General features: G+C 36.7%; 1 protein-coding gene across 3 annotated transcripts in view; it reads right to left on the bottom strand.

Moving 5' to 3' along the window:
* The window catches only part of cul9 (cullin 9), a 67,544-nt gene that overhangs the window by 51,826 nt on the left and 2,761 nt on the right, over window positions 1–12,957 (bottom strand). For all 3 annotated transcript variants that reach the window (XM_073920567.1, XM_073920568.1, XM_073920569.1), the window contains exons 2-3: window positions 9,404–10,066; window positions 1,747–1,901 (exon numbers count right to left, since the gene is read on the bottom strand). In XM_073920567.1, coding sequence (XP_073776668.1) covers window positions 1,747–1,901; window positions 9,404–10,061 — 813 coding nt within the window. In that variant the 5' untranslated portion in view covers window positions 10,062–10,066. The remainder of the gene's footprint in view (window positions 1–1,746; window positions 1,902–9,403; window positions 10,067–12,957) is intronic.

The following is a 12,957-nucleotide window of genomic DNA, read 5'->3' as shown; positions in this document are numbered from 1 at the left end:
TTGTCATATTATCAGAATTATGCAGCGTTTTTAATCACCCAATGATTATTTTATGTTTTAGATATGTAAATACACCCAAGTACTAGTAAAAAAATACATTTAGAGTCTGTAAAACACACAAGGAAGTCTATGGAAGTCTAACCATCCATTCAAATATGATTTGCAGATGAGTTTTATTCATATCAGATACACGTAGTGAAAGTAACAGTGAAGTTAAATCTATTATTCTCTAAGTTCACCAGCCACTTGCATGTATTTGGGAAGTAACAGATTAATTTACACGATAAATCCTGCATCTTACACCTTTATGAATGAGGCAAACACGCGGCATCAAGTAAACATAGCCACGCCCATCTCACGTTTAAGATCATTTATACAGTCTATTAAAAAACAAAATACACACACGTTTATGTGAATTGGAACATCAGGCAGTTGATGACATGATGAGCAAGCGTGTGAATATGTTGCTACATATCGAATCATTTTTATTGTCGATACTGACAATGGTGTCCGGTCAATAAGTATTGATAGCGATTTTATCGCCCATCCTTAGTTGTCCAAGTTATTAACTTTTGAATCTGCTTTTATTTTTACGTTTACAGTAGCTATGTTTCCATCTAGAAATGCTAATTTACTTTATGCGCAAAACTAGATAATTAACTGGATTATTATAAGACGTGCGAATAAAGCAGCGTTTCCATACAATAAATCAAAGTGAACTAAATTGTCACTTCCTAATTATCTGGCGCCAAATATTATAGTAAAAACAGAATTTGCTGCTTGAATCCTTTCTTCATTTAATAAACGACTTGCGCCTCAGAAGGAAATCCCGACACGCAGTGAGCGCGCAGTGGCATTTGAAGGCGTGAGACGCGGAGCACAGAAGATCTTGATTCTGAAGGTCATTAATAATATAATAACACTAATACTGCAATGGTTAAGGTGTTTTAGAATGTGGTCAGCCTGCTGGTTTGTCCATTCGCACACATTTTTATCATCACATTGCTTATAACAAAATCACATGACCTTTTAACGCGCATACTAGAATTTGTTATGTAAAAGTGTTTCCATTGTAGTTTATGCACATCTTTTCTTATCGAATAAAAAGTTTATCATACTCAGTTATGTGCATATGTTTTTATGCAAATTTTCAAAATGTATCTGCACCCTGGCATGTCCATCAACCGATTTTTAAGCGGATATCCAAAATGCTCATAAAAATAGGTGGATGGAAACATAGCTAGGGACACTATACATGACCTGATTACAATGTCACGGGGCATTCCCACCCAAATTTCCATTATTCAAGTAGGGTCATTCAGTGGCAGTCATCGATTTACTAGCTTGCAATGGATCGATTTAAAATTTTTCAAGTAGGTTAAACTAGTACTTTTACCATAGTTCCAAAATCGTAAAATAAAGGACTCAAGTTAAAAATGCAAATATCAAAATGTAGCTTTAATTCTGTCAGATTTTTTTTGATCAGTTCTTCAGCAATGCTGAGCTCAGGGATCTTGGGCTTAAAAGATTGGTGACTACTGTATTAGAGCATCATGCTGCTGATTTAGTAACATGAACTCTATTGCAATCATTCGTGTGCCGTGTCATGTATACTCGCGGAAGGAGTATTATTTTGGGTGTCACGCAGCTGCTGTGAGACCTTTTCCCATACAGACTGCAGTCAGCAAGGAAGCTCATTAATCTTTGGAGAGTGATTCAGACTAGAGCGGAAGGGAAGATGAGTACCTGGGGAAGATGAATGCCCTCAAAGGAGATGCCATGCTCCTCGGAGGAGGTGGTCTCTGCAAAGAGCTCCAGCAGGGTGTAGCGGTTATCAAAGTCCATGTGCTGCTCGATGCCGTCCTGCTGGCTGAGAGACAGGAGCACATAGGCACGACTCCCTGAAAGAGAAACGGAATCCTTAACACTGACTTTTTTACGGGTTGATTTCTTCAAACTGTATTCATTTATAATTGTATTATTATACAATTTGTAGTAACATAACAAAAAAATAAATAACAAATCAAGATACACTGCATGTCTATAAAAGAGTCACCTGGATTTAACTAAGCAAATAGGTAGCCTGCCATTGGATGACTGCTGCATGTATGATTATGTTTCAGATGGTGATGAGTTATTTAATCTTTACTGATGCAGAGAGTAACTTCTCTTTTTGTAAACTGCCGTCTTGAACGATGCATCCAGTGGTCGTAGAAAGGTATGATCAGTTTCAGAGGGGTCAAATTATTGGCGTGCCTCAAGCAAAGAAAACCTGTAAGAAAATGACTGAAACTACTAAAATTGCGTTAAGAACTGTCTAACATGTTTTTAAAAACTTAAAAGATAGTGGGGAGCTATCATCTTTGTGGAAGAAATGTGGCAATTAAGTGACTGGGATTAAAGAGCTGTGTAGCATTAAAAAAAAACAATTATCGGTGAGGTTAATAGGGGGAGCAGTTTATTCCATCAATGGATTTTTTCTTCCCTGAAGGCCAAGTATTATTAAACAATGCCAATGCTAGGATCCCTCAGGTTTAAAATGGTAAGAGTGGTTCAGGAAGCACCTTCTTTTTTTTTTTTCTACACATGGACTGGGCACCACAGAGTCCTGACCTTAACCCTATTGAGAATATTTGATGATGAATACAAAATCATGGCAAAAAATGAATGCAACTATTGATGGGAGTAAATGTTACATTTGACAAATGCTTGTCGAAATCAAAGCTAAAAGCAGTCCAACAAAACCTTTATTAGACAGGCAGTGTACTAAAAAGGTACAATAATATTACACATTATAATTATGCATTTGCCATATGCTCATCTGTAAAACACAACTGAGTGTTAAACACAAATATAGGCATAATTTAACACTTGTAAACCTTAACAAAAACAGAAACAGATGCAGAGAGACACACAAAAACTCACTTAAAATTGGACAACAAGGAACATAGAGAAAAAAAAGAAATGTTTAAAGAATTGATCTATTCCAATCTTGGCAAAAAGTAAACAGTGCTAATACATGGCTCAGCTTATGGGTAAACAAAGAAAAGTCATACTAAAATAACGATAGATAATTACTATAATAAACTGTTGTGCAGAATAACTAACCTTGACCAATACTAAATGTTAGCATTTTTTTAAAGGCTTGACTGGGGTTAAACAACTAGAGAAACAATGGCAATTGACACAAAACCTATTAGTTATCATATGATCAACAGCATTTACAGTGACATGACCAACAACAATTGTGCCAATTCCTAAATGTTCTTCTCAGAAACTACTTTTTGTCAAACCATCTAGTCCAAGACCATACACATTCAGCTTATGTTTACAAAGTTTCAGCAGAGTACAGAACACCATAGTCAGTAGTCATCATGGTGGTTTAAGAAATGTGTGAACATGAACATAAGAAATGGCACGTGCAATACTACAGACAGTTAATTCAATGTTTAACAACCACCTCCTAAGAAGCATTATAAAGTTTCAAGAAACTGAAAGTGTACCATCTAAACATTGCTATGTTTGCTTAAGGACTGGTCTGTCATGGCAAATTCTGGTTAAACCACAGAGCAGGATTTTGGGATGGGATTACTACCTTAAACCAACGGCAAAGAGGAAAACGAATCAAAACATACAAAGTGCAAACAGACCGTTTTTCCAACTAGAACCGTGTAGTAGTTTTTGCTTTTATGCTGTTAACATGAATATTCAGAAAATGAATCATTCCAGAATGTTTACATTATTATAAATGTAGTAATAACAATGAAACTAATCATCTGATACTAAAAACTGTTTTATTAAACAATATAATAAAACAATATTATTACAGTATCATACAAGTTTGTATAGAAAAATGGTGTGTGCTCGTTCTGTGAACCAACTATCATTTTATTATGCATATTGATAGAGCAATGAAAGTTTTGGGTACAGACGCAAAAGTCAAAAAGTCAAAATGATCCCCTTTAACATAGATCGGTAAAAAAATAAACTATTATGCAATGCCTGTAGTTGGCAATGTCATTATATAAATGAGCTCTACACACACGTACACATAAGCGGTCTATAGTTATTGTTGTTTTGGTCGTTAATAGGGTTGTGCTATTTAACGTGACAACTGTGCTATTGAAGTAGCAGGACACCACTAAAGAATTTTTAAAAAAATCATTACACACACAAGTCACTGACAATGTTTGGTTTAAAAAAAGGAATAACACTTAGCTTGGCTGTTGGCATATGAACAACACTCTCACTGAGCTGTCAGTGAGACTCACAAGAACTCACTCTCTCCACACACAGCATTATGACTTAAAAGGATATAGTATAGATGGGATTTTAAAAAAACAAAAGAACATGTGGAAATGGCACAAGTTCAAGAACTTCAGTTTGGGATTCTTTTTGATGAATTGCCCAGCCATATTTGAATGTTATTTTGGACCTAAAAATAGATTATACAATAGCAACATATTTAGGGATGGGTACCGAAACTCGGTAGTCAGTACTTTATCGGTACTTCATTATAAAAGACGAAAGTATTGACAAGTTCTTATGTTAACAATTTTGCTATAGGTACTGGAGAGTTATTGTTGAATTAATATTACTTACATTAGTTTTTCCTCTAGGATTTTTTCCAGCTGTGTTAGCCAGGACAGGCATTTTCTACACAGATCTATTAATTACCTATACCGTTATTTCAATGACAAATGTCGTGAGCGCCATATTACAAGTCGATATCGCATTCATGTAATATAAGCATGCAAATTTCTTAGCGATTTCCTCTGCTCATGCAAAAAACTTAAAACCAAAATATGACCTTTTTTAATGTATATGTATAATAGGGGCTCTTTAATTAATACAAAGTGAAACTTTGGTGGCACAAACTAGATTGTGGTGGGCTGAATTACAAACAAACTACTTAAATTGGCCTAAATTAAAGTGTTGCAGGAGACAAGGACTTATGTGACTCACTGTTGAGAGACAAAGAGGAAGGTATGGATACTGCAGAAAAGTAATATCTTGGTTTTAAATATTTCAGTATTCATAATTTTGACAACAATACCATAAAGCATAGGAAACAATGTAATTTGGTTACTTTCTGGCAATAATTCAAGTCATTAATGTTCTCATAGTAAATATTTGAGCATCTCAGAGTGACTTCTTTATATTACATTATCTCAGTACTTTAACATTACTCAGTACAAAAAGTCATATTATATTTCTACAAGTACTGCTAATATACTGTTTGAATAAATCCCCAGGCTTGCATACGCCCAAATATGTGTGGTCAGTGACTAACACAAATGCCTCAACCCAATCAGAGGAACTAGAGATGAATAAGCACATCCTGTGAAGGAGTATGAATAAGAGTCAAAAGAATGAGAGAAGGAACTGGAAGTCCCCCTTCCTAGAGGGTCCATTACCAACATTTCCCTATTTGACAAAGAAAAACTGCAATAATCGTACTAAAAGCAACATTTAATAACTTTAGCTTTTTGAGTCCTGCAAGTTCTTATTTTGTAAATTGTTAAAAGACAAAACATCTCCACAACCTGGCGACAACTTTTTAATAAAGCATCTCCTTTATTTCAATTTTTGTAGGACATCATCACAGTGAGCAGATTTTAGTCGCACAAAGAAATGCTAGTAATGCACAGAGAATGGCTGATTCCAATTTTTTGAACTAACAGATTGGCCGATTCGCTATCGATCTCTGACTTCAGAAGTGCTTTTCCTCATGAGCATTTGCGTGTACAATTAAAAACTAGCTAAGAGCGGCATCTGCTGTTAAAAACTAGCCTAGTGCCACTCTGCTGTTAAAAACTAGTCTAGAGCACCATTTACTGTTAAAAACTAGCCTAGGGATATATATTGTTAAAAACTAGCCTAAATATGATTGCCAGAATCGTAGAAATGCTAGATTAAGATCGTCTCGGGGGTCGAATCGAGATCGCGATCTTTTTTCGATTAATCGTGCAGCTCTACTAGAGCACCATCTACTATTAAAAACTAGCCTAGAAAAAACTAGCTAGTTTAGCCTAGAACAATATCTGCTGTTAGAAACTAGCAGTGTCATCTACTATTATGGCGAATCTACCATTAAAAAACAGCCTAGATTGCCATCTGATGTTAACCTGGAGCACCATGTGTTGTTAAAAACTTGCCTAGAGTGCCATCTTCTGTTAGACTAGAGCATTATCTAATGTTAAAAACTTGCCTAGAGCACCATCTGCAGTTAACAACTAGCCTAGAGTACCATTTACCGTTAAAAACTAGCTTAGAGCGCCATATACCATAAAAAAAGCCTAAATCGCCAACTGCCATTAAAAACTAACCTAGAGCACCATCTGCTGTTAAAAACTAACCTATAGCGCCATCTACCATTAAAAAATAGCCTAAATCGCCAACTGCCATTAAAAACTAACCTAGAGCACCATCTGCTGTTAAAAACTAACCTATAGCGCCATCTACCATTAAAAAATAGCCTAAATCGCCAACTGCCATTAAAAACTAACCTAGAGCACCATCTGCTGTTAAAAACTAGCCTAGAGCACCATTTGCCTCTAAAAATGGGCCTAGAGCACCATCTGCTGTTGAAAAGTAGCCTATAGCACCATCTGCTGTTAATAACTTGCCCAGAGCACCATCCGCTGTCAAAAACTAGCCCAGAATCGACTCAAAAGTGAACAGCGATGCATTTTGAGAATGTCAGAATCAATTTCTTGAATTACTTTTTTGGCACAACTCTGTTACTCTCTAAAATAAGATGGAAAACATTACAGAGCATAATTTGGTCTTCTCAAAGAATCAGCTCGATCTACAGACACCGCCAACACCCTGTGCTGAGAGTGCTGTGACAGTCTCTGCCCTTCACTGATGACTCACAATCCCCAATACTGAACAGCTCACTGGCGGGAAAACAGCTTCATTAAACTTACAGTGTGGTCTGAAGCCAATACAGTGAGTCTTTAGTTAACAAGCCACAATAAACTCCATTTCGCTACAATCCATATGCACTTGAATGTGCAAATGATCATGTGGCGAAAACAAAAAAGACATCGGTTTGATCTCCTGGTTCAGAATCAGAGATTGAGGCCACTTCTATTAGTAGTTCTGAATCAATACATGCAATAAGAGAATTAAATTTATATATGTCAATATTAAAATATAAAGATATTATTAAATATTATTTTATTAGTCAATTATTTAGAAACCCAAAAAGCACTGTTTATTTAACTTTAGCTCGTTCGTAAATTTATATGATTGTAATTTCTTATGTTTTATAAAGATACACTGCATAGAAAAAGACTTGATCACCCCAGTCGAGCTTTTTATTGAAATCTTTCCAAATAGAGCCAGTCAAATTACTTGATGGGATTATATTCATATTGCAACGAAACAAAATATTGCAATGTCAGATTTTTCCAATATCGTGCAGCTAGGCATTGAACGATAACCGTTTTAAGGGTATACCAAGGTTTGGAAAAGTCAAGGTTTTAAAACCGTCAAAATTTTCTGCAATACCGTTCCTAAGGTATGTGTAAGATGTTTTATCTACATTTTTTTGTTGTTGTTTTTAGTACTACAGTATCTCCGGCAGAAAAGATATCCAAAGATGCCATTTTAAATTGTAATTAAGACAAATGAAGACAGCAGGAGTTGTCTTTTTATTACTTAGCCTGACAGGTTTAATGTTCCCAAATATTATAAATGTTTCTCAAAATTTAATTATATTACGTTCAAATGGGGGGCGGGGTAGTTTTTTTTTTACCCAGACATTTAAAAAGAATTTATTTTAGAGCAGTAATCACAATACCCCGTAACCATGATATTTTTATCCAAGATTATCATACCCATATACTCATACTTGTATATAACATTTTGAAAGCATTATAAATAATATGCAAAAATATTATATATAAATGTCATCAAATTAGGGAGGAGGTCACTTTTGTTATATCTATTAATCAGAAATATATTTCATATGTTTATTAAGCAAGGCTCGACAATATGGTTTGCCCAATGGCAAAGAAATAGCTATTAACTTCTTTTTTTGGTGGGGCCAGTAGAAAAAATACTTAGCGTTGAACTAGAGCTGCACAATTAATCGTAAAAAGATCACGATCTCAATTCGACCCCCTAGACGATCTTAATCCAGCATTTCTACGATTGTGTCAATCATATTTTCAAGTTCAGGAGAGAAGCAACGGTGGCCGCACAAGTCTTCACATTGTTTTACATCCGTTGTTAAGCAACGTGGACACCTCCAAATGGTGTTGAAAGAGTCACATACTGTATTTATAAGATATAATTCACCTCAAAAATGTAATTTCTGTCTTCATGTAATGCATTTGCGACCGCAAAATCACACGTGACGTGAGCTGACCATCAGCTGTTACCAGAGGGAAGGCGGGCGGATGAGAGCGCGCCTCTGAATGAAGTTTACTTTAGTGAACAGGTCCTGCATAGGCTGTGAATTACAGGTAATAATGTTGTAAATAACATTCAGTTTGTGGCACAGAGTGATCGTTTGGGAGCCGCGCTGGACGTAAACCGCTCTTAGCAGTGAAAATGAAACCGAAAGCGCGCACAGTGTTGCCAGATGTAGCCGACTGACTCCAGCCCAAACAGTATCCAAAACCCACCAAAATTCGAAAAATACCCACCAAGTCGTCTTTATTCACGAAAATTACGTCAGTGACAGATTTTAAGCAGAAAATGACAGATTGTAAGCATATATCTCAAACACAAAAATTCAACATCGGAATTATCATTAGCATTAATGACCAGGACAAATCTAAAGTCTGTTCAAGTCCACCATTCCAAGTCAATACAAAATTTAGCATTTTAACCAACAGTACAGCAACACAAAGCCTATTGCTGTTTTACTACATGTTTGAGAATAACAATAACAATAGCCCACTCATATTAATCAATATTTTACATCTACAGAATGTTGAGAAAATCGTGAACTTTATTTTAGGCAAAAAAGAAAAAGAAAAATTGCGATTCTCATTTTAGCCAGAAATGGCAGCTCTACGTTAAACCCTGTTAAGTATGCTTAAAATCAAATTTCACCAACCCTTTGACATTCAGTGTCTCAAAAACAGGATGTATTACATAAGTCGGACCATTTACAATCTTAGCACTTTACAAATAATAATAAAAATAAATAAATATCAGCACACAAAAAAAAAGAGAGCATCAATTATAAAAGTAAAGTCTAATATATTAGCCACCACAACTATATTTTTCAGGGAGAGTTTCTTTAGTGTTTCATTTCACTCAAAGGAAACTCCCTAGGAAGTGAGAAGAGTTTTGCTTAAAACCACTGGAAACAACCACTCAAACACAGCACTGCAGAATATCCAAAGGATGACAGTCGATAGACAGTGTAATAAAGACTTACCGGCATCATGAGAAGCCAAGGCTCGCAACATCTTGCCAGCGCTGCGCCTGGTTTGTCGCTCCTTGTTGCAGAGCAGTTCCATGAGCAGGTCGAGAGCTCCAGTCTCCTTGAAGACTCCTACTAGTGAGCCGATACTGGCATAGGCGCTCAGCACGTGGATGGTGTGCGTGATGCTTATACCGAAGTCGCTGTTCTTGGCCATTTGCTTCCGGGCACGCCGCACCAGATTCTTCACGTCATCTTTCATGTCTGACAATTCTCCCTCATCAAAGGTGACATCTGCAGGAAACTGGCCGCTAGGACGCTCCTCTTCCTCCAGCAGAGGCCTCTGGGAGTCCGCCTTGCGCTTGCCTAGGAGAGTGGGGCAGTTGGCGTAGACGTCTTCGGTGGACATCCACATGAGGATGCTCTCAGTCTTGCTCTCTCCGGAGGTGGAGCCGCTGGATCCACCGACTCCTGAACTGCTGCCGCTACCGCCGCTCGCCTCATTGCTGCAGCCTGAACTGCTGCTGTCCTCCACGGTCAGAAGACTCCAGCGGATCAGATACTCCGTCTGGCCGTCGTGAGTCCTCCGCTGGCGGATAAGCTCCTCTGGGTAAGCCTGCAGCTTCGGGCCCAGCTGAACCAGCAGGTTTCCATTGCGGCGCTCACCCACCATGGTAGCTGTAAATGTAAAGTATCAACATTTCAGATTATATGAACAACCCAAATGCCCCAAAGGTCAACTGTTTCAAAATATATGTTGCATAAACTTCCTGTTTGAGCAATTGCATACACCGGTATCTCACATTTAGTCTTCTATTTCAATCCAATGAGATCTTTCATCATTCTTGAACTAAATTTACATTTAGTCATTTAGCAAGTTTCGTCCAACGCGACTAACAATAAAGGAGGCAGTCGGTGATTCATCAAGAAGAGGCAGTATCAGGGCTCGAAATAGCAACTGCTTAGTCACATATGCACCTGAAATTTTATCTATGCGACCTCAAAATATATTTGGGAGCATTTGTGCGAGTGCATAAGTTTGTAGTAAACCAGTTTTCACTGCAAAATATTCACTGCATGCGCAGATTAAGGAGACATTCACACAGATTGCATCTTTGCACCTAAAAATGCTTGATAATAGTTTAAAACAGTAGTTCTGTCAACTTTCTACAGTAAACAAATCCCGCAATCCCACCTTCAAGCTCGGATTGGTGCACGGTTCTAGAACTGAACGCGAATGGATTGGTTAATATCAGCCGTCAATCATTCAGTCAATGCTATCTGCCTTCAGATGACAGAGAGCTACAGCCCCGAAAATGTAATGTGCTGAAGATGAGTGAATGAAAAGCACACTGACAGATTTTATTTTAAAAACCACTTAAAGTTACAAAAAAATGACACAGCTGATTAATGATACACTTTACGAAGAGTGGATAAGACTTTTAAAAGTATTTACTGTGAAGTCTGTGTGACAAAGTTTTCAGGATACAGTGTTAGCCACTGACATTTTAAGCATGGGATGTTCTATTTAATCCATTTAATCGTCAGGATGATTTTAAATGCAATAAATCTGTTAATATAAAACTTTTAGTAACCATGCTCATAATTCCTGGTGGGTGCGACTAAATTTTGGCTGGTGCGACCACATTTTTAAAGTTAGAAGCACCAGTGCTACCAAGCAAAAATGTTCAGTTTGAGCCCTGAGTATACACAGGAAGTGTTAAGGAGGAACTGTTACCCCTCAGGAGTCTGAGATAATTTTGGGGCCCCTGAGATGTTTTGACATGCCCTGACATGTTTATAGTTTATTTCAGCTACTTATTACATTGTACTGGCCAACATGTATTTTTTTTATTCAGCACAGACTGTTCTTCAATAATATGTGAGAAATATTGATGTACATAAATGCGTTTTTTAAGAAAAAAAATATTATTCGTGGTTAGTAAGTTTTGGAGAAAAAAGCGTAGCTGAAATAAGGTCTACTAAATGTGCCTGAACAAGAATTTTGAGTAACCACATTTGCAGGCTAGAATATTAACTTCCCATTTATGTGAAATATACTAAATATATCCGTTTGGAAAAGCTGTTTTGTTTAAATGCACTAAAATACACTGCCTATTGACCTCTTTCTAAAATGCGGAAGTGCACCCGTTTTTGCGATTGTTTTAGAACTTAAGATTAAGTCGCCTACCGGAGAAATAACATGGAATAATTAACGTCAGAAAAGGGTCAAACTACTTGCTGTACAAACAAGTGTTTGCATGACTATACAGACCAAGTAGAATAATATAATAAGAAAATCTAAGTTTGCAACATCAAGCAGCATAACGACCTGGTTTTAACGTCTATAAATGAATGGAAGTAAATGAGACCGGACGTCTCGAGCCAAAAAGATTCAAATGGCTCCGCCTGCTCGTACATGAAGAATTAGGTGAGAAATGGATCAAAATATTCATTTTTAAAATGGGCTGTACTCAATTATGCTTTTTAAAAGGTCAGTTTTACAAAAAATGTGAGAGACTGATAAGACCATTTTCATTTTATAATATAATTTTCAATTTATAATTTTAACTAATATAAAGCTAAGCTATAAATCACAACTATAATCCTAAAATATTTCAGTAATCCATCCATATGATCAGGCATCATTAAGAGAATATTTGATGCTAAATTGTCATTTTTGTCATTAATAACAACAGTCTTCAATTGAGACAACCAGTTTAAACAATGAAAAGATTTATTTAAAGATTCTCATATACAGAAATCAATGCACAATTCAAGCACATCAAAACTGATAAACAGAAACTCAACCCTTCATGCTTGACATGCAATAAGATTAGTTCTTATGTCAACATACGCTTAAGCTTTTGTTTATTTCTTCATTATCATGTTTGATGTTTTACTGCTGCAGTAAAATTTTTAAAGTTTCAAAAGTTGTGCACATTTACATTGAGCCATATTTATTTGCATTTTGAGTGGGGCATTCATGTTTTATTCAAATATGCGCTTTATCAATATTTGCCTTTCATACACGAACGGATCGTTCATACATTTGGAATGACATCAGGGCAAAACGATCTCAAAGATCAGCATGAACAGGCTTGCAGTGCTATATTAAAACTTCAGATTTAATGTATTGATAAAACATATTTTAGAGCAGCGGTTACCAACAGGGGGCTCCCGGCCCACAAGGGGGCCTCAGTGAGCTCTTTTTTTACAATTAGCAGTGGACAATTAGGAGAATACGGAACCCCAGAAGGGACGTAGTGGAGGAGAAAAAAATTGGCTGGGAGAAAAAAATATAATGGGTGAAAGAAAAAAATGGGTGGGAGGAAAATATATATTTCTAAGTTTTGGCGTTCCCTCGCAAAGATGTTTTGCGTTCCCTCGCAAATTTTGCGTTATCTTGCAAAGATGTTTTGCGTTCTCTCGCAAAACTGTTTCTCCACAAACACTTCCTGTTCACTGCACTCACGTAAACCCTCCCGTTTTTGCCGATATTCTCCCGTATTTTACCATTCTACCCCACTTTCTTTACATTACTGTGCTTTCATATGCTACCTCTGAAC

This window comes from Danio rerio, chromosome 13 (genome assembly GCF_049306965.1).
Source record: "Danio rerio strain Tuebingen ecotype United States chromosome 13, GRCz12tu, whole genome shotgun sequence".
NCBI lineage: Eukaryota > Metazoa > Chordata > Actinopteri > Cypriniformes > Danionidae > Danio > Danio rerio.
Note: the sequence above shows the minus strand (reverse complement) of the source record. Positions and strands in the feature narration are given on the sequence as shown.